At 55.0% G+C, this 23,293-nt stretch overlaps 1 protein-coding gene across 8 annotated transcripts in view; it reads right to left on the minus strand.

Moving 5' to 3' along the window:
* Positions 1 to 4,345: 4,345 nt before the first annotated feature.
* The window catches only part of TOM1L2 (target of myb1 like 2 membrane trafficking protein), a 118,110-nt gene continuing 99,162 nt past the window's right edge, over positions 4,346 to 23,293 (minus strand). For 2 of the 8 annotated variants that reach the window (XM_014856150.3, XM_014856124.3), the window contains exons 11-16: positions 21,682 to 21,799; positions 20,477 to 20,552; positions 17,934 to 17,999; positions 11,757 to 11,816; positions 9,673 to 9,709; positions 4,346 to 8,583 (exon numbers count right to left, since the gene is read on the minus strand). In XM_014856150.3, coding sequence (XP_014711636.1) covers positions 8,435 to 8,583; positions 9,673 to 9,709; positions 11,757 to 11,816; positions 17,934 to 17,999; positions 20,477 to 20,552; positions 21,682 to 21,799 — 506 coding nt within the window. In that variant the 3' untranslated portion in view covers positions 4,346 to 8,434. Of the gene's footprint in view, positions 8,584 to 9,672; positions 9,710 to 11,756; positions 11,817 to 17,933; positions 18,024 to 20,476; positions 20,553 to 21,681; positions 21,800 to 23,293 lie in introns of all 8 variants that reach the window. The other 6 variants (XM_014856164.3, XM_014856140.3, XM_014856173.3 and 3 more) reach the window with 4 other exon arrangements.

Genomic DNA, 23,293 nt, shown 5'->3' on the forward strand with positions numbered 1-23,293 from the left:
CCTTCCTGCAGTCACTCTGCAGAGGCAGGTAAGGTGTATTGGGGTCATTGTCGCAACAGATCTGTCTCAGTGTTCTTTAAATGATTTACCTCATATGTAAAGAGCATGGTTCAATAAATATGCACTCCATAAGTGCAGGAGTTAGGGGAAAGAGGGTTTGGTAAGGTCAGCCGGAGACCTGCAGCCCAAACTAGAAAGCCAGTTGAAACTTGAGCCTGAAAGAAGGCCCCCATGGGACACAGTTGGGGCGTGAGCTTTAAACCTGCTCCGGAGTCGGAGCTTACCAGGGCGATCCTCAAGGCAAGACTGGGGAAAGCCAGGCTGGGGGCTGCGGTTCTTCAGGGAAACCTGTTTCTCTTGGTTCCTCCCTCTCAAAGATCCCGAGACCCCCAAACAAGCGCCTCATGCCCGCCTTGGCCGGGGAGATGTGAGCTCGTGCGGGGACCCTCTGTCCTGCTGTGCCTGGGAGGAGCGGTGCTGGCTGCCCGCTCTGCAATGGCTACAATCACAGCGCTCGCCCCTGTTAACCCGTTGACCCCTCCCAGGAGCCCTAGGAGGACTACGCTGCTATCACTCCCATTTCACAGATGGGAAGACCGAGGCACGGGCAGGTGACGCGCCTCGCCCAGGACCCCGGCGCGCTGTCGCCCTGGTCTGGCCAGCGTCGCGCAGCCTGCGGAGCGGCGCCGGCTCCTCGCCGGCCGGCAGGGCAGCGGCCGGAGGCCGGGGGAGTTGGGGCGCCGCGCCAGCCGAGCCCCGCCCCCGCGGGCGCCGCGCAGCCAATGGGCGCCCGACCCGGGGTGGGGTGACGCGGCGTCAGCGCCAGGCTCCCGCGAGCCAGGCCCTGGGTCCCAGGCGCCGCGCCCGTCCGACCCGGGGGTGAGGAGGGGCCGCGCTGCGGGCTGGCAGGGCCCGGGCCCCTGGGGCCAGTTGGGCCTGCTCTCTCCGCCGCCTCCGGGCACACACCTGGCTGGGCCTGCCGCCAGGTGTGCGTCCCGGACCCATGGGCGGGCTGAGCGGGGACGGCCCCGCCCCGGCTGTCGGGACTGTGCCATGCGCCCGGAGCCCGGAGCCCGGAGCCCAGAGCCGGCGCTCGGCCCGGGCCACCCAGCCCCGCTCCTGCCCGACCTCGGTTTTGCCAGCTGTGAGACAGGGCTTTGCATCTCCCCCCTTCCTTCCCTGGGCGTCTTAGTGACCGAAAGGGATCTTCTGTGGGGTCAGAGCCATTTTGGGCAGGTGTCCAGCGCGGGCAGGGCCTCTGCCAAGGCAGCTCGTCGTGCCAGCCATGTCCTCTGTGCCCGAGCTCAGGGGTGAGTGGAGGGGCGGGCAGGAAGTTGCCAGGGCCGCTGGCACTGGGCAAGAAGGCTGAGCTTGACAGCCCTGGGCGTTGCCTAGGAGGATACTGAGACCCCTCATGACTCCTGGAGCCCCCCGGCTCACTTGCCTGCCTCTGTTTATCTAAGGTGGGACCTGCTCAGGTTATGGCTGAGGGGCGCAGGCAGCACAGAGCCAGCCAGGAGCCTTGGGCTCCCCCCCTGCCATTTCTCCATCTGGACATAAGGGAACCAGAGAGCCATTGACAGGGATGAGTCCAGCCTTAGATGACCCTGTATTCTCACGCCAGGTTGGCCTCTGCTCTGTGCTGGCCAAGTTATTTCTAGCCCTCTCTGAGCCTCTCTGGGTCAGCTTTGCCCGGGGAGGCTCACTCATGGTGGTCACCTCCAGGGTCATTCATGAGTCACTCAGTAGATCGCCACAAAAAAGCTGGTTGGCCCCCAAGTCTGTTGCACAGTGATGATGAGGCTCATAGAGCTGAAGAGCACACAGGAACATCTGTCCCCTGGGGGCTGACCGGCTGCTGGGGAGAGGCCAGGTGTAGACTGAAGGGGAATCACAGAAGAGGTGGTTTGAACTGGTGGCAGGAGAGTGAATGGGGACCCCAGGCATCATCTGACCCCCACAGGCCAAATCCAACTATACGTGGGTTCTGATTTTGAATTAATTGTCAAATGTAGAAGATGTCCTCCGAAGGCTGGATTTCCGGCTTTCCTTGAAAAATGGGGCTGTCGAGCGACACTGGGCTCGACAACTGAGTGCCCCTTTAGCCGGGGCTGTGAGCTCCCCCACAGTCTCCATCAGCCTCCGGGTGTCACGCCTAGACCACTTCGCTCATAAATGGGGATAATAACAAGGCCCCTGCAGGTGCTGGGTTTACCACTCATGATCCTATTTTACAGATCAGGAGAGTAAAGACCAAAGACAGGCAGTGATTGCTCAGGGACCTGCAGTGAAGCCTGCCCCTCGGGTAGGGTAGGGCCCTCTTAGAGCAGGCATGGGGTGGGGAGGAGACAGCACCAGATGGAGGAGCCCACTCAGTTTCTGGAAACATCTTGCCAGCTCCCCAGTGCTGAGAGATACTTCCTGAGATGCTGAGGGCCACCCAGCAAGAACTGGCAGGGGCTTCTCGGAATTTCTGGGTGACTCATGCTTATTTAAGGCCTCTGGTTTTGCCCGCCCTCAGAACTGGGGGACCCAAAAGAGACCCTTTTCTTGGAAATGAGGTGGGTTAGAGAAAGACTGTCGCCTCCTTAGGTGCTTCAGTGGGGGCTGGCGGGCAGGGGACCCCGAGCCATGGCAGGACCCACAGTGTGCCCACACTGCCCCCCAGATCTCTGGGCAGGGAGACTACAGCAGGAGAGCAGCTCCTCTCAGAGCTCCAAAGAAGGAGCAGCCTCTGTCTCACTCAGACTGGCCGGAAACAGGGCCTGTGTGGAGATCCCTAGATTCCGGGGGGCAACGGGCCAAAGGGAGCTGGGCACTGCCACTCCTGGCCTGGGCTGGTGGTCCCACCTGCCTCCCATCAGCAAGTATGGCTGCCCCCTCCTGAGCTACCCTCCCAAAGGGCTGGTGTTCAGAGAGAGGGGTGGGCTCGCCTGCTGGCCACGAAGACAAGTGTCCTCGTCGCCCCTCCCCCATGGCTCTGGGAGGCCAGGGGTCTGAGTTTGAGTGCTGGCTCTGCTGCTGATCCCTGGGCAACTCTAGGCAAGCATATGGCTTTTTCCAGCCTTGTCTCTTCACCTACACATGGCAGGGTGGGCAGATGTCCCTGCACTTACTCCAGTTTCATCTGGGGGCTTGACGAGTCCACCTCACTTGAGGTCCATCCTCAAACCTTGGGAGGTCAAGATATTAAAGGGCTCCTAGCCTCCCTGAGCCACTCAGAAGGCGCAGGTCCCACGCAGCTCCCACACTCGCCCCTCAAGGTCCCCCCTGTGTATTGGAGGCCCGCCGCCGCCCGGCAGCATGGCCCAGGGTGCCCAGCTCCCAGGACAGGAGGAGAGAAGGAAAGAAGCCTTTTTAAAAGGGTGAGAAGGGGGCCAGCCAGTGGCACAGCGGTTAAGAGTGCACGTTCCGTTTTGGCGGCCCAGGGTTGGCCAGCTCAGATCCCGGGTGTGGACATGGCACCGCTTGGCAAGCCATGCTATGGCAGGCATTCCACATATAAAGTAGAGGAAGATGGGCACGGATGTGAGCTCAGGGCCAGACTTCCTCAGCAAAAAGAGGAGGATTGGCAGCAGATGTTAGCTCAGGGCTAATCTTCCTCAAAAAAATAAATAAATAAAAGGGAGCGAGGGCTGGGGGTGTGGAGGGAGGTGGGGAGTGACTGCTAAAGAGCAGGGATTTCTTTTTGGGGGTGATGAAAATGCTCTTGAGATTCGTTGTGGTGACAGTAGCAAAACTCTGTGAATACAGTAAAAACCACCTCACTGTACACTGTAAAAGGGTGAACTGCGTGCTGCGTGAGTTGTATCTCAGGAAAGCTGTGACTCAGAGGGAGGGAGACTTGGCGCAGCAGCCTCAAGCCCAGCACCTAGCACAAGCTCTATGGAAGATCCAGATGCCCGGCCAAGTTTGGGAGTCCAGCTGAGCTGGGGCTGAGGAGGTGACTCAGGCCCCCCTGCTCAAGGTCTTGGATGATCCGAATTGGGTGAGTGCCTCCCCCGGCGTGTCTGGGACCAGGGATGAGACACAGAGAGAACCACAGCCCCTGGTCCTACAGCACTCAGGCAGGCCATGGCAGGTGTACAGCTGCCGCCACCAACACCCCAAACCAGGAGGGCCAACCAGAGACAGGTGAGGGGATCCTCCTCCAGCTCAGACTCCTCTGGCCAGCCAAGGGGCTGCTCCAGCAGCCTGGCCACAGGGGGAGCGGGGGCGCGGGCTTCCCAGGCTTCAGCCTCCAGCAGGGCCCCGCAGCAGCCCCTGCTTAGAGAAAGCAGGCGGTCAGATCGGGCAGGCCCTTCAGACAGTCACAGCCCACTCAACAGAGATCACACGGCAACGGTTTGCTTGTTTGTTGTTTATTGTGGAGTATTTTACATGCAAGAACCCAAACTAGAGAGACAATATCTGGAAGGAGAGCCAGTAGGTGAATGGAGGCTTTGGTGTTGCTGAGCCTCGCGTGCACTGACCCACCCTCCAGAACCGGCTCTGCCGGCAGAAACACATGACAGTGACAGCACACCAGACTTCTGGGACGACTGGACAACAAACTGAATACATTCCTTCTCTCAATAGCCCCCAACAATCCTGAGACCCCTCACAAAGTAAGTGCAAACTTTTGGAAATAAATATCCACCCCCCCCTTCTCCAGGAGAGCCTGGAGGTTTTATACACAAGAAAAGCAGAGTGACTCTGGGGTTGACAGCTGTTCCTGGAGACTGGTGGCTGCAGGGGAAGCCCAGCTTGGACCCCATGGACAGGAAGGGCTGGAGATGGGCACTGGAAGAGGCAGATACCACAAGGGTGTCCTGTGGGTGCACACACACTTAGCCATGGGTTCCCCATGTGGGTGGACAGGGGAGAGGAGCCCAGAGTCTTAACAGCAGACGATAGAGAGGCTCATGGTGGGCCGGCTGAGGCCAGGCTGATGGCACGGCATCCCTCTATGGTGCTCTTCCCTCGCTGGCCCGCAGCCCCCCTCAAACTATCCAGAAAGCTGGGGTGTGCCGGCAGGTGGGAAGAAAGGAGCCGAAGTGGTGGCCCAGCTGTCTATCCTGCGACACAGGAAGAGGTTGGGTGGCTGCTGTCGCAGGCTGCCATGACCCTTGACACCACTCTCCCAGTTGGGGGCCTTGAGTGACAGTGCTGGCCCCACGCCTCCCCAGGCCCCCTTGCTCTGGACCCCTCATGCAAAGGGGAAGGGCAGGCAGACAGTCACTCATACTGAGGGGGCTGACAGACAGACAAGAGGACAGACAACAGACAAACAGTCACCTTTCCCTCTGGCCCAGCCAGCAACAAGCCCTTTGGGCTCTGAAACCCCTTGTGCCATGCACGTGATAAGCGAGTCAGTCCTCTCTCAGCCTGGCCCCAGGGGTCTGCTCCATGCCTGGGGGGTCCGGGTCAGGCTGACCAAAGGCCCACTAGTGCCATGGGTCAAACTGCACATAGTGCCATTCACTGCTGCCCACTGGCCAAAAAGGTAGGCAGGAGGAAATGGTTAGTTTTCACGTCTCAGCACACAATGAACACAGAAAAGGTTAAACACATCCCCAAGAAAATATTTTGACAAAATAAATATTTTAACCTATAATCAGGTATAATTAGTGCTTATACAGAATCTCAGCAATAATTTAGTGTAATTAAGTACATACTGTATCTGTGACTTCTAACACTGTGGAGAGGCTGGTGGCTGGTGAGGGTCTCACTCTCCTTGGGGGTCAGCTCTGGCCACTTCCTGCCAGGGCTGTGCTCCCTTTCCCAAGCAGGGGGCCTGAGGGCTGAGCTCCCCAGATGGAAGGGAGCAAGCAGTGCAGCCGAGTGGCCCAGGGTGCCCATAGCCTCAGGACTGGCTGGGCAGAACCCCCTCAAGGGCCTGCACTGGCTTCCTGTGCAGGCCTCAAGCATGCGTCACCTCAGCCTCCAGGAAGGGGCAGCTGCCTCTGGACATGATGTGCGAGAAGGAGGGGCAGCTCCAGGCTGGGAAGGCAGGTGACACTTCTCTGCATGGGCCAGTGCCTTCCTGCCAGCCCACAGGAGTCCACCACCACCTGCTGCCCAGGGTGGCCAGGCCTCTCCAAGCCGTGCCTGGCTGACTGGCTGGAGTTGGGGAGCAGCCTTGTTGGGGTCTCCCCAGACAGGCATATGGCTCAGCTTCACTCATCGCCAGGAGCCTGCTCTCCCCCTCAGACTCCTGGTCTTGTGGGGACCTCCCCTTCTGCAAGGCAGGGAGGCTGGCTCTTCCCTCAGAGGACACTGGGCCCAGCTGTTGTGGTGCTGGGGCTCCTGCAGGACTGACCACCTGAGGTCCAGCTGCTCACCAGCACAGGCCCGGCTCTGGCAGGCTGGCAAAAATGGGCCCCTGGCCCTCACGGAGATAATCCTTCCAGTCTGCACCAAAGGGCTGGGGATACTAGCTAGGGTTGCTGGCTACAACTGCGCCATCCCAGTCACCTTCTCTGCAGCTTGTGTCAAGCCAGCTGACGTCAGATGTCTTAATATCCAAGCTGGCTTTCAGGGCTCTGCCCTTGGGAAGAGTTGAGGAGAGAGATGAGGGCTGACCGAGGGGCAGGCGGGGGAGAGTAGAGGTGTGGTGCATGCTGCCAGAGGGGCAGGGCTGAGGTCAGGCTGTGGAGGAGGAGCATCCTGGGTGTCCTCTGAGGAACTGGAGTGTGACGTCCCCAGCTGGTCCTGCCAGACCAGCCCCCAGCCAGACCTCAGGCCTCCTCTCTGGAGGGAGCTACAGTGGTGCTAGACAGGGCACGGGGTTCCAGGGTGGGCAGTGCCTTGCTCTCCACCAGAACTGTTCCTGTTGGTGCTCAGCACGGCCCTCGGCTCCAGTCCCAGTCCTAAATGCTTGTCCAAGAGCCCATGGCACTGGTTTCAGCCTGCGTCAGGCCCAGCCTCTTCTCCCTGCTCCAGCTGCCAGGTGGGAAGGGCTAACCACACCATGGGTCAGGAACACGTGGTGGCCTAGCCAAGTTTTGCCCCTGGCACCTGGGCAGCACATGCTGGAACACTGACCCGAGCCTCGCAGACCCCGGGGCTGGTGTGAAGCAGCTGTAGCAGCATGTTCGTTCTTCTGGGCGACAGCAACACAGGGCTGGGTCAGGCTGGACCCGGGCCTGAGCCGAGCCATGAGCACCTTGCCCATGGCCAGGAGACACACCAGCAAGGCCCAGGATGGGAGGAGGTGTCACAAGCCCCTAGCTTCTCTGCCCCAGGCTCTGTTAGCCTTCCTGGTTCGCTTGCAGAGAGGGTACAAGTCAGTGGCCTGGGGGATCTGGGGTGGGAGGTCAGGCTGTCAGGACTGTCTGTGGAGGAGGCTGAGGCGCACGCCAGGGAGCAGTGGAGGGGTCTTAGTGTCACTCTGACCCCTCCGTCATTTGGATCTCTGAGCGTGGTGCAAAGCCATCTGCTGCTGGGCCCTGGAGGCAGAGGCACAGAGGCTGCCACAGGCCAGGCCAAAGCCCCGGGTGTAGCATGCTCACAAACCCACAGTTTTCCCAAGCAAGCCAGAGGAATTCCTCCCCATGCGGGTCCCTCCACAGATGGGGCCAACCACGTGGGGGAGCATGCAGTGTGCTGGGGGCAGTTTGGTTTATGGCGGTGTTATCTCTGCAGGAGCTAACCAGCACCACGCGGCCACTATCCGTGGGTTGCATGCTGCCCTCCCAGCAGCCCTTGGCTCTGTCGCCCTTCACCAGGAGCTTGTGGGTCCATCGGGGGCTCCTTGGTCCCAGGCTTGGCTGCTGAGCCAGCTTGGTCATGGGCCTGGGCTAGCAGCTGAGTGATAGAGAGAGGGTCAAGAAGATGAGAGACCCCACAAATAGGTACTCCACAGAGCCTTCTAAAGTGCTGAGCATGCCAACTGTCACAAGGTGACACGTGTCAGGGAGCAGCAGTCCAAGGAGGGAGACTAAGCCCACAGGTGCAAACAAGCCCTTTCCGGAACAGAGGGGCACAGGAGGGCAGGCTGGCCTGAGACCTGAGGAACCAGGCAGGGGAAAGGGCACATGGGGAAGGGTCCAGGGTCTGACTCTCTTCTCTGTGGGCAGGTGACCAGAGGAAAGACGGTCCAGGTGGCTGCCCAGGAAACAGTCCCAAGGGCAGGGCATGGCCTGGCCTGGGGTTGGGCCTTGCTGCCCACTCTTTCTGGGAGGAAACATGGGCAGAAAGAGCCTGTGGGCGGGACAGACGGGGAGGTGAGGGGCTTCTGGCTGCAGCGACGCTGTCCCACCATCCAGAGAGAAGATAGCTAAAGCTGGTCCAGACTAGTGAGAGGCCTGGGAGCAAACACAGTGGCATTTCCATGGAGATACAGCAGCGCAGGACCGACTGGGGCTGGAGATGGGAGGAGTGGCCAGTGCCTGGTGTGGACCATGGGGACGAGAGGTGACCTGCCATCTGGGGAGCCAAATCACAGAACAGCTCACAGAGCAAAGAGGGCATCCTCTGACCGCTCTGGCTTCTTCCTGCCGGAGGGGTTTGAAGCCGGGGCTGGGGCCTCCACTGGGGGTGAGGGGAGGTTGGGAACCATTTCAGCAGCTTTGGCTCTTTCTTCAAGGAATTTATCGAACTCTGCAATACAAAACCAAGGCAAGGGCCAGGATTGGTGGGGGGCTAGCCCACACTGAGGCTCAAACAACTACGTCCCACCTGCTCCCCACTGATCCCCATTCACTTGTGCCCCCAGGGGTCACCCCAGCATGAGTCCCCACGCTTGCCACACTGGCCTGGGCCACCTGCCAAGGAGGGAAACATGGAGTGGCAGAGGAGCAGCCAGCCAGAGCCAGGGGTGCTTCTGGGCACTCTGCTGCCTGGAAGCCTAGCCTTGATTTCCTCCTCTGCCACCTCCAGGGCAAGAAGGAAGCCTGGCTATGAGCAGGGGGGCCGTTATGGTTCCTGCCCCACTGACAACTTGGAGCTTTTCCCTTCTCCAGATCAGTGCGGGAGGCAGGGCAGGGAGAGCTGGAGGGACGAGGTCCCACTTAGACTTGGTAGGGAACATCCCCCCTACCCCACCTCACCCACCAAGCAAGGTTCTATGCCTGCAGAGGGGGCTCTGACCAGATGGTCTGGCAGAGTAGGGAGGAGGCAGTGCAGAGGAGGGGTGAGTGGGGTGTGGGAGAGGCAGGGGAGATGAGAAGGGAGGAGCAGAGGGGTGAGAGAGGGAGGGGGTGAGATGGGACATGGGGGACTGGGAGGACAGTGATGGGAACTTCCCCACTCAACCCATCAACTGGCCCCCCTAGAAGTGAGGTCACAGGACACCAGGCCCGGAGAGGCTCCCTGTGCACCCTGTGGATTGCATGGCATGTGTCTTGCCTCTCAGCAGTGAGCATTCAGGGGTGGGGACAAACTGGTTAGGTGTGCAGGTTTTGGGGTCATGATGACCTGGGATGGCAATCTGTACCTTCTATTCACTAGCTCTGTGACCTTCTGAAAATCACACGCTCTTTCTGACACTTTCCTCATCAGCATGAGGCCTGGATGGGACAGAGCCAAGAAGCCCCCAGCACAGGAGGCCCAGCCCAGGCCAGACACCAGGCGGTGCTCTGGCAGTGGGGGCTCTAGGTGGTGGGGTGCAGCCTTTGTGTACCCGACCGCCTGGGGCCAGAGCAGCAAACGGTGCGGGGAGAGGGGCTGAAGTCATCGACCAGGCCATACCTTCACTTGTGACGCCCTCCTCCAGGTCATCGCCCTTCTGTGGGAGGAGCAGAGAGAACGGCTTTAGGGCCCCACCCGCCCTACTGCCTCTCCCCACCAGCGGCCATGCCAGGGCAGCACTGCCCACGACAGCCTGAGCAAAACTTCCTACATCCCATCCTCAGATTTCTATAATAGCAAAGTACTGATCATCTCTTTGGACAAACAGGAACTTTGTTTTGAAAAAGCAAAAAAACAAAAAAACCCAGCAAACAACTGAATAGGTTCTAGGTTTTGATCCTCCAGAAGGGCCAGAAAGAAAAATCGCCAAAAAGGTGCAATCCGGCTCTCTGGGCAGAGCTTCAGCGGAGGATGGCGGCAGGCCTCTCCCCACCCGGCATCAACACTCCCCTAGAAAGGACCACAGGAGGCTGAGCCAGAGGCACACCAGGGCCCCTCACGCGCTCCTCCACTCAGCGTCCCCTGGCAGCCAGCCACAGGGTTCTGGGAAGTCACTGTCCACATCAATAGCTGGGAAGTCTGGAAAGGACAGAGCTGTGATGCCCACGGCACAGGGCCTAAGACCCGGCAGTGCTTTGGCAGTGGAGCGCTGTCGGGCCAGAGGCCATGTCTTGCAGCCTCCTAGGAGCTGCGCCAGCCTCCTCCTGCAGCCCAGATCCCATCACCAGCTGCTGGCCCCTGAGGAGCCATGGAGGTTCTGTGCGCTCTCAACAATGAGAGGGGATCAGACTGGATTTTCTTTGTAGAACTCGGGGGCCACTTGAGCTCTTAGGGCTGCCTGGGGGCTGGGAATTCACTGTACAGACAGTGACAGGAAAGGGGGCCAGATGGGGAAGTAGACAAGGCCTCTGGCTGGGCCAGGAGACCTGGCTTCCCTCTTGGCTCTGCCATTGACCTGCTGTGCAGCCTTGCTGAACAGGTCTGTCCCCCTTTCTGGACCCCTTCTGAGGTGACGGGCTTGGCCCTTCCTGCTTTGCTTCCATGAGAGGAGCTATTTCTTTTCCAGGCATTCCCTTGGGAAAGATATAATGAGGCGTTTTCTTCCTCCCCTGGCACCTAGTGGCTGCCTTGCTGAGCAATGAATGTTTTGGGAAAGTCTGGCCTTCCAGGGAGGCGGCCCATAGCCGTGAGAGGCCTCATCTGAGGTCTATGTCCTAGTGTGGGAGGGGCCATGTCAGCAGCCTGCAGCCAACCAGGCTGACACTGTGGTTAAAGAACTGCTCTGCTCCAGGAACAGGGCCCCTGAAGAGGAGGCAGCTAGGAGCAAGAGATAAGGCATCTCCAGGTCTGGGGGAGAATCTGACCAGCCCATGACCTTGGGCAAGCTACTTCCCCTCCTAGAGGGCATTTCTTCATCAGCCCCTGGTCAACGACCCCACCCCACCTCCCACACAGGCCGCTGAGAGTGAAAGTGGGAGTAAGGGACAGAGTGAGGGACCAGAGACTGCAGCCCTCCTTTCTCAGGACCTGCTGCCATTTACAGAAGCATGATGTCCTCACCTTCCTACCCTGTTTCTTGGGAATAAAGACAATGTTCCCTGGGGCAGGGGTTCTTTTAGATTCAAGATACCAGAAGTTATTGGGAAAGGGGAATGACAGTGAATTAAAAAAAAACCAAACACCCGACTCATCTCTAAGTATATTTCACAAATTAGAGAAAAAAAGAAATGAAAACAAAAAAACCCCCACAAAAAACAAAAAGAAAAAATACTCAAAAAACAAAAAAGCAAAAGAACCCAAGCACACACACACCTAAAATTGAAGAGTCACTGGGGAAAAAGTGTGTTTTGGAGGCAGACAGAGTTAGGCTGCAACCCCAGCTCTGCCTCTTCCAGCCCACGTGGCGGCGAGGCGGAGGGCTGTGCCAGAGCAGTGCTCCGTGGAAGCTGGCCTCCAGGTATCCGCCTGTGTGGGATGGGACGGCAGCTGCGAGGAGCTGGTGGCTGCAGGAGCAGTGCCTGCCCCAGCCTTCCTCCTCCACCAACCACGGGGAAGTGGCCCCCGCAGGTGCCCTCAAAACCTGTCCTCAGAAGGGCCTCTGCCTCACCACGCTCTACGCACGAAATAGAAAAGTCGAGTCTCACCAGGTCCGTCCTGAGCCACACCTCAATGTCGTCCATGACAGACGGCTGCGCAACGGGGATCTATGGAGGCGGCAAGCAGCGGGCCAGGCAGCCCCACAGCCAGCGAGGGAAGACAGAACACCGAACAAAGTAAATCGTCAAAAGCAACCCCCAAACGAAACCAAAACGTACAAAGAGCAAAAAAACACATTGGCACAGCAGGCGCGGGCAACACGAGGCAGCCACATGTGAAAAGGCAGGTGGGGAAAGCAATGAGGTGGCCAATTCTAAGAAGCAGGGCTGACGGGGGAGGGAGGGAGGGCGGTGGTACGTGTTCTTGAAATGGAGAACTTTTTGACTACGTGTGTCAGCCCTCGCGTCACGGGGTCTTCTCTCAGCCCAGGGTTGCAAAGCACCTTCTAATCTCAGGAAGGTGCTGGTACTGCAGGCTGATTTTGAGCTCATCTGTTTATGACAGTTGGAAGAGTACTGACTACCTGCTGTTGAACCCAGTCCCTGGGGGTGACTCGAGGAGTTCCTAGCAGACCCTTGACACCACTGGGGAGGCCAAGTGGCAGTCTGCCAGAGCAGGGGCGCACTGCAGCCAGCCCTGGGAGCACGGCAGGGCTCTGTTTGCTCACTGGAAGAATTTCAAAACGTGAGCCCACTGCATTTCTGAGTGGGAGGAGAAGCACCCAGGGCCTGGGTGTGGCCTGGCTGCCAGAAGGTAGGCATCTTTCACCACCACGAGAAACATGGCAAAAATGAGGGCTTTGATGACAGAAGGGACTTTAGTGGGACTTTAGTTGTCTTTGTCTTTCTTTAAGGGGAAAATCATGAAGCAGCCCTGAATGCAGTAGCTTCCTTTAGTCTCATCCTTTCTTTCCAGCTTTCAACGGCTGTCTGTGCTTCAGTAGTCAAAGAAAAGAAGTTCAACTGAGACCTGGGGATTAGTGACCTGGAGATCTGGGGAGCAGTGGCCAGGGGGGTGACTGGGCTCCTGAGCAAACGAAGACGCACCTGATGGGTGCCTGAGCAGTTTCCGCACCTGGCTCACCTGTGCCAAGGGCCTCAGGGGCAGTGATCCTGAAAAATGCATTTGGCTAGAAATACTTAAGTTGCTGTAAGATATAATGTGACAAGAAGTAAAGGTAACGTTTAACCCCCTAGAATCTGCATTAATGAAATGCTGGCTCCCAGCCTAGAGAAATGAGTTGACTGCCCTTAATAGAGGTGACCTGCCTCCTCACCTAGCCTGGGTCTGGGAAATACCTCCCAGGAGCTCACTCACCAGCCCATGATTTCTAGAAAAATCACCAGCACTATGTCTACAGCTGGCTTCACCTCAGTGTCACAATCTAGTGTAAGAATAAAGTTAAAATAAGCAGTAAAAGGACTGCCTTAGTGTTTGCCAAATCTAAAAAATGGCATGACCTTAAAGGAAAAGAGCAAAGATTTCACATCACCAGCCCTGCCCTGACATGACAAGCCACTCCAGGAGGTAGAAGCTGCCACTGACCGGGTTTGGGGTGCACGGTGGAGTGAGGACTTCTCTGCCTGCCCGAGCACACTGAGCAGGGCTGCCATTCTGCCGGAGCCCTGCACATGGGCACACCCTCGGCGAGTCGGCAGACCCCTCGCTCTGGTTACCTGCAGCAGCTTCACTGCCCGTGCCTAACTACAGACCCAGCGTGTGCAGTCCACACGCATTTTCAGAAAAGCTGGAGCAACCTTGATCGGATTAGGAAGATTCTGTCTATGTTGCCATTTTATTTCTGTGACTTACTGGGGACTTAAGAAGGTTGAAATGAAAAAATATCAAGGAGTATCAAATCACCTGAAATGACTCCTAGGGACAAAGAACATGTGCTTCTTACTCTGGAGGGCACAAACGCCCGACGAACCTGCTAATAGCACCTGAGGCAGCACCCACCTTCCCGACCAAAAAGAAAGCAGAGCTCGATCTGCTAACACAATGCTTGCTGGCAGGGCTTCTGTCTTGACACATTCTCCTAACAGCAGATGCCAATTTTCATTATCCTGATGCTTCTAAGTCAGAATGCCTGGCCTCTGGGAGGATGTGTGCCATGCCAAGTTCCCAGAACTAAAGCTTGGAAAGTCCGCCGACTCTCCAAAGAGAAAACATGTCCAACAACAGCGGCTGGAGTGTGTGCTGGCCTTTCTCACACCCACCAGCTTTAGTTCACCCAGAAGAAACAGAGATCCGATAGGCAGAGCTTCCTAATGTGTGGCAAAAGCTTGAAAAAAGCCATTAAGGGGTCGTGGGCCTTAAACCTTCAGATTTCGCTTATAATTTTTTTGTTAATGTTCAAAAATAAGTCCCTCGATGGGCTGGCCCGGTGGCCGAGTGGTTAAGTTCATGTACTCCGCTGCAGGCAGCCCAGTGTTTCATTGGTTCAAATCCTGGGCATGGACATGGCACTGCTCATCAAACCATGCTGAGGCGGCATCCCACATGCCACAACTAGAAGGACCCAGAACGAAGAATATACAACTATGTACTGGGGGGCTTTAGGGAGAAAAAGGAAGAAGATAAAATCTTTAAAAAAAATGTTTAAAAAAAAAAAAGTCCCTCGAGGCCAGGGATCATGCTCCAGTTTTCTTGTTTGACTATTAATCTTGAGAGCCAGCACACTCAGAAAATAAACAGTGACATTTGAGAAACTCATCACTCCCTCAAAAAAAAAAAAAATTCCACAAAAGCTGGATCAGGGGAACACTTTTCTTCCCTCTCCTAGACTTGTCCAAATAAGTAGTATACCTATGGGACAGCAAAGCTGCGGGAGCCAGGCTGAGGAGGGAGCACTGGGCTCGCCAGGGCCAAGACCTGAGGCGAGTGGCTTCTCTCTAGACTTGCTTCCTCACCTAGGAGCTCCCGAGCCTCTGCTGTCCTACAAAGCCTCAGAGTTTCGGGTGGAGAGGTAGGGGCAGGGGCTTGGGCGATTCTTGGCCTTGGTCTCCTCATCTGAGAAACGGTGATGCCCAGGTCATACTTACCTTTCACCCGTCAGGACTCTGAGTCCCTGAACTTCCAGGCTGGTGTTTCTGTTTTCTAATTCAGAAACCCAGGGACGTCAGAAATTATTGGAATTGACTCCTTACAGGATGAAAGACACTTGGCCTCAGGGTGTGAATCACTGTGGAGCCAGGGTGTGTGCTAACAGTAAAGCTTATCTAACATAAGGCAGGGGTTTGCTTACTTGGGGTTGGACATAGCACCCTAGCTGTATAAACCTGCTGCCCTGTATATCGATGCTTTGAGTATTACACCAGGGTAAAGTTCCTGCTAATAATGCAGGTGCTATCAGACACAGACTGAACATGTCACTGCTCTACAAAGAGGAACTGAAGACACCGTGGGGGAGGAAGAGGAAGCTCCCCTGTCCAGGTGGACAGAAAGGAAAGGAGAGGCCTTGACTAGAGAAGGCACTGGACTCTGTTTCTGCCCCGTGGCCTTGGGCACATCACCAGGCCCCTGTGAGGCCTCAGTGTTCTCATCTGTCAAATGAGGGTTGGCCCAGCTGATCCCTAAGAGACTGTGGGCTCTGATATGCATGGTTTTAGCATCTGTCTGGGCAATGATTCAAGCTGAAGGTTGGTCCAAGGGGTCTGAAGAAGAGTGTGAGCTGGAGGAGGTAGGCAGAAAGGGAAAGAGATGTGAAGAGAGGAAAAATAAAGGAAGCTAGGACGGGAACACCCTCCAACAAAGACCAGCACCTAAAGCCACCTCTCTCTGATGACAGGCTGGACAGGGCTGGCTCAGCGGAGGCAATGGCTAGAGAAGCCCTGTCCACCTTCAGAGTCCAAAGACAAACTGGCGTGGCAGATGCCAGAAGTGGCAGATTTTGACACGAGCAGTGGGTGAGCTGTCTGCTGTCAGCTGATCCTCACTGGGCTGCAGGCAGGGCAGCTCTGCTCAGGGAGCAGTAAGGTCACCTGCCCAAAGGGGAGAGGTGCTCCCACAGACTCAGCCCCAGCAGCACTCTTTGTGGCCTTGGGCTTGCTGTGTCTGGGGGTCCTCCAGGTCTGAGGAGGGAGTCCCTCACCCTCTGGCCCAAGCCTGGGCTTTGGCAGCAGCAGGCTCTTTTTACCAACCCCCTCATGTTCTTGTTGGGACTTAGATTCGCTCACATCAGGCTATTTTCTTGGCTGCACCCTGCATTTAGGGAGACATTCCTCTCTGACTGCCAGCCAGGAGAAGCAAAAGGCTCGTGAGCTGCAGAGGGCAGGGGAGAGAGAGCATGTGCACCAGCAGTCTCCAGGGAGCCTGGCTCGTGACGATTCTCAGTGTTCTCTTCAACTGATAATGAACCTAGTGTTGTTAACTTTGGCGTCAGATATCCACATGCCTAAGTCCCGGGAGAGCAAGGGCCCATCTTCCATAGCCCCAACCGCACAAGGAAACCTAACTGGCCAATTTCCACTGCAACAGGAGCAATTTCTGTAGGTTGGGTATGCTATTTCCAGAGAGGTTGCAAAATCCTCCCTGCAATGCTCGCACCACCCCCTCAACGTGCGGGACAGACTAAAAGCCTTTTGGTCTCTCTCAATAGTACAAAAAGTTTCCAAGTAAAGAATCTGTACTTGGGAGGTGTGGAAAGGCTCAGGGATTCTACACTATGGAAATAAGGCAAAGCAATTAATACACATTTAAAAGAAAAAAACACTGCAGTCAGGCAGGTCAGACACCAGGTTAGCTGTTAGTCGGGCTTGTTTTCTGGGAAGTCGGAGACTGGAGCTCTAGGTGAGGACAGGGCTGGGGGGGCGGCCTGTGTGGGCAGAGGCAGGCACCACCACCAGCTGCCAGGCTGCCCTCAGGGTAGTTTGTGTGGGCAGTATCCTTTTTTGCAGGATTAATAGGCACAAGGACATATGGCTGCATCCTCCCAATTTGGACAAGGGAGTGGACATGGTCTCCAGGAGTCCTGCTCTAAGGCCACCCACACAGGTGGGCCAGAGCTTCAGCCTGCTCCTAAAGAAGCAAAGGAGGGGCCAGGCAGCCCATGTCTCTGAGAATGACCTTGGTGTCTGGTGCAGAAACAGAGCAGGACAGGCTGCCTGCTGCTGTGACAGGTGGAGGGAGCCGTGCCCCACGTGAGTGTGGCTGTGCCAAGATCACTAGCTCCAAGCCGGGTGGCAGAAAGATACCCCTCGCCCTCATAGTTCTGATGACTCTGTGTGGCCCACGTCCTTGCATGCTGGTCACACCTTGCTCAGGCAGGTGACCCCTCTGTGCTGCCTGCAGTCTTGGACATGCTGGCCCAGCCTGGCACGGTCCCCAGGGGTCAGTTGTGCTTCTTCCCTGTGGTGTGTGCAGTGTCTCCCCGACCCCGGCTGCAGGGCAGAGGCCTACACTTTCACGGTTTCTATCATCTTTCCCTCTGTGCATCCTCTCCTGCTCCAGCGCCACCATACACGCACAGACCTTTGGCCTCTATGTTAGAGGTGCTTGGTGAGGGCTGTGGCTTCTTTTGAGATGAAATCATTACTCCAAGGCAAGCAGCCTGGAACGAGGTCACCCTCTATGTACCCGACTCAGAGCCACCTGATCAGACGAGGCAGGAGAAACCCTTTCAGGTCTCTGTATCAGAAAAGCTCTACTTCATGAGAACTAACTGTGGATATGATATTAAACTCTCCTGGTTTTGTCTTTTTATTCTGTTCCTATTTGTTTGTGTGTTTCTTTAAGAGGTCTCAAATCTTTCTGGCAGATGTAGTGGACAAAAATAACTACATGAAAAAAACCCATCAGCCTAGGACTGTCAAATTCACAGGCTGGAGGGGGCTTTTCTGACCGGTCAGGTGCTTTGAGTCTATTCTCTTAGAAACATCCCCTCCCAAACAAAAGCCACAGTAACTTGTGCTCATCCTGGAAAAGTGAATACTGCCAAGAGCTCCAGAGACAGTAAAAGGAGGGAAGGGGCCCTCCCCTCACTCCTGAAAATGCCCCAGACCTGTAAGGTCCAGAAGCATGGACCTCAGCAAAAAATCAGAGAAAGTGTTTCTGGGGCGGGAAGTCTGTGGCTTAAGGAGATTGTATAAAGACAGGAGGGGAAAATTTGGCCCCCAGTCAGAGGGAGAGAATGGCCTTGTACTGTCTGACTCACGAGGGCTCAGCAGGTAACACAGTAAGCGCCAGGGTGGACAGGGGGCTTGGCTCAGCTGGTGACCTCTCACCATTCCTTGGGTTATGAGCCAGCTGTCTATGGGCTCCAGGTCAGAGTCCCCACCTTTACCTCTCTTCTGGGCCGAGGACAGAAAAGTCCCAGAAAGAAAAGTCACAGCAAGACTCATGATAAAGAAGGCAATAGTATATATATCACGGAAACAGAAAAGCCACTGTTCAGAGTTGACTGTTTATCATGGAAGATGTGACTCAGTGCCCCCACCCCCTCCAGCATGTCCCCCTTACCTGCCTGGAAAAGAGAAGAGAAGTTTAGTAACCAAGAATCCCAACAGGGTAACATATACTCCTGTCAACTATTCCTGTATACTTGAAAAATCTCCATGAGGTCACAGAAGGTCGACCAGGGCTGTTTCTGCCAATTAGGGCTCCCAGGGTTGGTAAAGGGCCGACTTTTCAAAGAACCAGCTTTTACAAAATAATTACTACTTTTTTCTAACTTATTTCTGCTTTTTTTTCCCTCTTTTTCCTCCTACTCAGTTACCTGTGTATTCTTTTTCCACTCTCTTTAACTTGAAGGCTGAATTTGGGTATATTGCCTTTTTTTAAATGACAAAAACATTTAAAGTTAAGACTACTGATTTGGTTGCACTGTGGAGGCATAGCTACACAATTTTTTCCCCTTTATAGTACTGTGTTCTTAATTTCTCCCTTGGTCCAGGTCAGCATGGTTTAGGATCTGGAACAACATAACCCAAAGTACTGGCCTAAAGATGAATGTGAGAAAGTATGTGTGTACAGTACACACAGATACAAAGACACACACGCACACACAGAGACGGACATAGACATAGATACATGCAAAGATATATACACACACACGCAGAAACATACAGACACACAGAGACACACATAGCCAACATGACCCTGCTTCCCCGTATCGTCCCATCGAGCAGTAAACATGAAAAGCAATCTGCCTACCATCATGTGGAAAACATGCTGGAGTCATCAAGACCTTTGAAAACAGGGAGACAGGCCAAGCCACGCACCCAAAGGGTGAAGGGCGGGAAGCCGGCCACATCTCCTGTGCTCGGACTCAGGCCTGGGCACTGATAACAGCAGAGGTGTGGTAGGACACACCCTGGCATGGACAGGGGCAGGCCCTGGAGGCAGAGGGGGAAGCAAACCAGGTCAGCCTGGCTGACGGATGAGGCTGCAGGCCAGGCCAGGGTTAGCCAGGAGGAGGGGACGTCCTCACCTGGCAGTGTGCTGGTAGGCCCTCAGCCCGGCTCCCTAACACCTCCCTGAGTTTGGTGAGAGGCATTCTAAGTAACGGGAGAAACAGAACTATGACCGCTGCATAGATTTTGGGACTTCTGGTCTTGAGGGTTCTTGGAGAGGGGGTACTGCCCACCCCTCTGTTGAAAGGCAGGGTACTGAGAACCCAAGGCAGCCGGGCTGGCTCTTCTGTGCCCCCTGGTGGCCAGTGCAGAGAAATGCACAGCCCTCCTAACAAGTTGGCTGAGCCAGACCAGAAGAGGCAAGGAGTCCCTTCCCCCAAGGAGAGCTTTCCCACAGAAACCAGGCAGCAGCCCTGCTGCCTGCCTGGGCCCATTTGGACAGGGGCTGCAGGAGGCCAAGAATTGGAATTTGGGAAGCAAACCTCCCCATCCAGTGGGCAGATGAACACTGCCCCTTTCTAGCCCAGCTGGGGGACCCTGAAAGGAGTTCTAGCTGTCTGGGATGGTTGTCCCAACAGCCTCCCTTCTCCTTGCCCCTGCAAACAGACAGTCATTCACACACTGCCACACACATTTCTTAGTTAGGCAAAAAGAGAAACAATCTCAAGAGAAGCATTAAGACATAAATCCTTTCCCCTGCAGTGATCTGAAATCTTACAGAAACCATGGCTGCATCTTGGGGCCCCAACAAGTATCACTCTCCACTTCAAAGTACCTCTGGCTTTAGCGCTGCTCCTTCCAGACATGGAACTTCCCAGAACACCCTCCTAGCCATCATCCAACCACTCCTCCCACCCCTCCAGCCCCAGCTCCCCAAATAAATCCTGACTGTCAGCTGCCTTCTGAAGGGAAGCACTGCTTGGCTAGGCTAGGCCTGCTACAAATGATCAGCAGAGATGTGGCTCAGATCAGCACTCCCTTCCTTGTAAGGGCCATTATTTGGTCAGAGCGCTGTCCACCCCCAGGGCACTGAAACATTTGAGGAGAGACCCCGTCTGGCCATAGGAGACCCATGTCCTGAGAGCTTGGGGCCACGAAGGTAGGGATTGTAGGGGTTCTGGGGGGTGGATCTCCTGGGAGTGGTCCCTGCTTGCTGTCTATTCACTTGGTGCCCTGGGCATGTCACCACCTCTCTGGGCCTGTTTCCTCTTGGGTGTCATGGGAAAGCTGACAAGGAGCATCACCAACAGGGTGTGACAAGGACTCAATGAGGTTATACAGTGCTCTTATCCTGGTCTCCCCTAGTGTGCCCTCCATGCAAGCCAGATTCAGCTTAATTATCCATCCAGCTTTACCAAACTGCCTGACTTTCCTTCCAGAGGACTCCAGGCAGAAACACAGGGTGAAAGACCTACCACTTCGGAGCTCTGTTTCCGACTATCTAGTGCAGAAGCAAGTCCTCCGACAGCCTGGGGATCTTCGTAGGTTACCCTGGAGATGAAGCAGCACAAGCAGAGTCAGTTACCCCCAGCAGTCACAGGGGATGGGGTAGTGACCTTAATCACTTTCTATTCATGGGACCTCCCTCACATGTACTCAGAAAAATGTTCCCTGAGGCCTTGGCATTTGGGCACAGGCTAAAGGCTCGTGCCATCTGTCTGACTGCAGCTGAAGCTAGGAGGCCTGGGTTCTAGCACTGGCTCAGCCGGTCATTTCCTCTGGGGTCTGCGACACTCAACATCCCTCACTTGAGTAACAATACTAGGGCATCTCTAAAGCTCAATGACAGGATGTCAAAAGTGCCCTGAAACTGCTCAGAGGAAGGGGCTAAATAAAGGCAAAGTAACATTACTTCTTATTTTAAAAGCAGCAGGCTCAGTGGCATTTGACGAGGTAGTCTCCTGGCCTGGGATTGGGGTCTGTCATTGATTATGAGGGCTGTCTTCCTCTGTTCCCTGATCTCTTTCACTGTATCCATTTTGAAACCAACTTTTTCTGGTGAAGGGTGCATGGAGCCCTGGGTTTCTGGTCAACCCGTTGATTCCTGAGCATGGGACTCAGAAAGCTGAATGCATCAAGATCCCACGCCCCTGGGAAAGGTGGGGAAAAGTGTTCCTCCCCTGCCTTTAGGCTGAACAGAAAGTTCAAAGCAGGTTCCAGTGCCTCCCTGAGATGCTGGGCATTGTCTATTTTGGAATCAACTCCCCCAGTTCCATATGGCCCATCCTGGTCAGAGCTGCTGTCAGGGAAGCCTCTGCCCATATCCCTGGGCAGGAAAACCACGCTGCTAGGAATGAATTCATCCCCGCCTAGCTGCACCCTCCTAGCTCCCAGCTCCTCCTACAGACAAGGTTTCTGCAGCAGCAGCATGGGGAGCAAAGAGAACAGCAGAGCACTCCCTGTGACTGATGGGAGAAATCCAACTACAATCAAACCCAAGGTGGGGGGTGGCATTCATTCAACATCTGTGTCTACTGCCAAGTCCTCACAGCCACATTTCAAAGTTCTTGGCAGTCCTGGACCTGGTAAATAAAAGGGTTCTTTGTGTTGGCCTGTGACCAGGCCTGGATCAATCTTCCCCCAATATCTTCTGAAAGCCATTAAAATGCCCCCCACATACGTCTTGCGTTGCTCGGCCAAGGAGTTCCCTCTTGTCTGGGCAAACATGTCAAAGCTGTCGCGGGGATTACACTGCTGGAGTGAACTGAGGGTGCCACTGACGCTCTCTGTCCCCAAGTCTGTGGCAACAAAACAAACGAGAGGAGGATGAGAATAAAATGTGGAGTGTGGACTTAATGGAGGGTCTCAGACTTAGGGTGCCAGCTGGGCAGGTTAAAGGTCTATGGGGAGCTTGGGTAGGGGGTACACAGGACTTTTCTCTGCACTCCTAGCCCATCACATGCAGGAGGAGCCACGGGTGGGGCTCAGATGGGGGACAGAACAGCTGCTGATCCCCACGCTGTTCATGGTGGAGAAAGTCACTATGAATAAAAGGAAGATTGCTGGCAGTAAGGAGGCAGGGCCTAGGGCCAATGCCCCTGAAGATTTCCCACAATGCCCTTGTCAGTGCATTTTTCTTTTTTTTTTTTTTTTGAGGACGATTAGCCCTGAGCTAACTACTGCCAATCCTCCTCTTTTTTGCTGAGGAATCCTGGCCCTGAGCTAACATCCGTGCCCATCTTCCTCTACTTTCTATGTGGGACACCTACCACAGCATGGTATGTGAAGAGGTGCTGTGTCTGCACCTGGGGTCCGAACCGGCGAATCCCAGGCCACAGAGAAGAGGAACGTGGGAACTTAACTGCTGCGCCACCGGGCCGGCCCCTGCATTTTTCATTAACTCGATCACAGTGTCTAAGGACCTGGGTCATTTATTTATTTGACAAATATTGCTCAGGTACCCACCATGTTTTAGATCCTGAGTGGACCATTGAATCTGATGTGGTCCTTGGCCTCGAGGTGCATACAGAGTAGGTGGGAGACAGACAGACAACAGCAGTATTTAGCTGGAGATATTGGGAAAGACTCAACACTGACACAAGAGTGGGTCTGTAAGGACAAGTGGGACTATGCTGTGGGAGAAGGAGTAAATGGCAGGTACAAAGGCACTGGGAAGTCCAGGGTGTGTGAAGTGAACAGTGCTCATGGAGAGAGATTAAAGGAGGATGAGGCCAGAAAGGCAGGTGGGACATGGCTGGTGAAGAGCCTCCAATGCCGGGTAAAGGAGTTGATGGCAAAAACACTAGGCTTTTCTTAAAGAGGGAGGCAGCAGAATTCAATTTGAATTTTGGGTACTAAATCTGGCCATGTGCTGGATGAACTGAAGGCAGAGAAATCTGTTCTGAAAGAGAAACGCTGGCTATAGATATATGAGATATTGAGAAGCCAGAATCACAGCAACTGACAGGGCCACTAAATAAGAGCTCAATTCAATTGAAATGAAATGAAGGTATAAAGATAAATATTAAGAAAAAAAGAAAATAGAAAAGCAAAGTAGAAGAATTTTGAGAGGGCCATGCTTATTTCAATACTATAATTTTGTTATAAATTGCTATCATCCAGTGTATTTGTAGCAACTACAGTCATATATACACTTTTAAACGGAATGAACTGTGGACAAGTGGTGAGTTTCTTTCTTTTAGGTTTCAGACAAGAGAGTACTTTAGCTTGTTGTTAGTTCAAGGAGAGCAAATATGTCAGCGCCACCACTTTCTGTTTCCAAGCCCGCGGCA

Source organism: Equus asinus, chromosome 13 (assembly GCF_041296235.1).
Source record: "Equus asinus isolate D_3611 breed Donkey chromosome 13, EquAss-T2T_v2, whole genome shotgun sequence".
NCBI classification, from domain to species: Eukaryota; Metazoa; Chordata; class Mammalia; order Perissodactyla; family Equidae; genus Equus; species Equus asinus.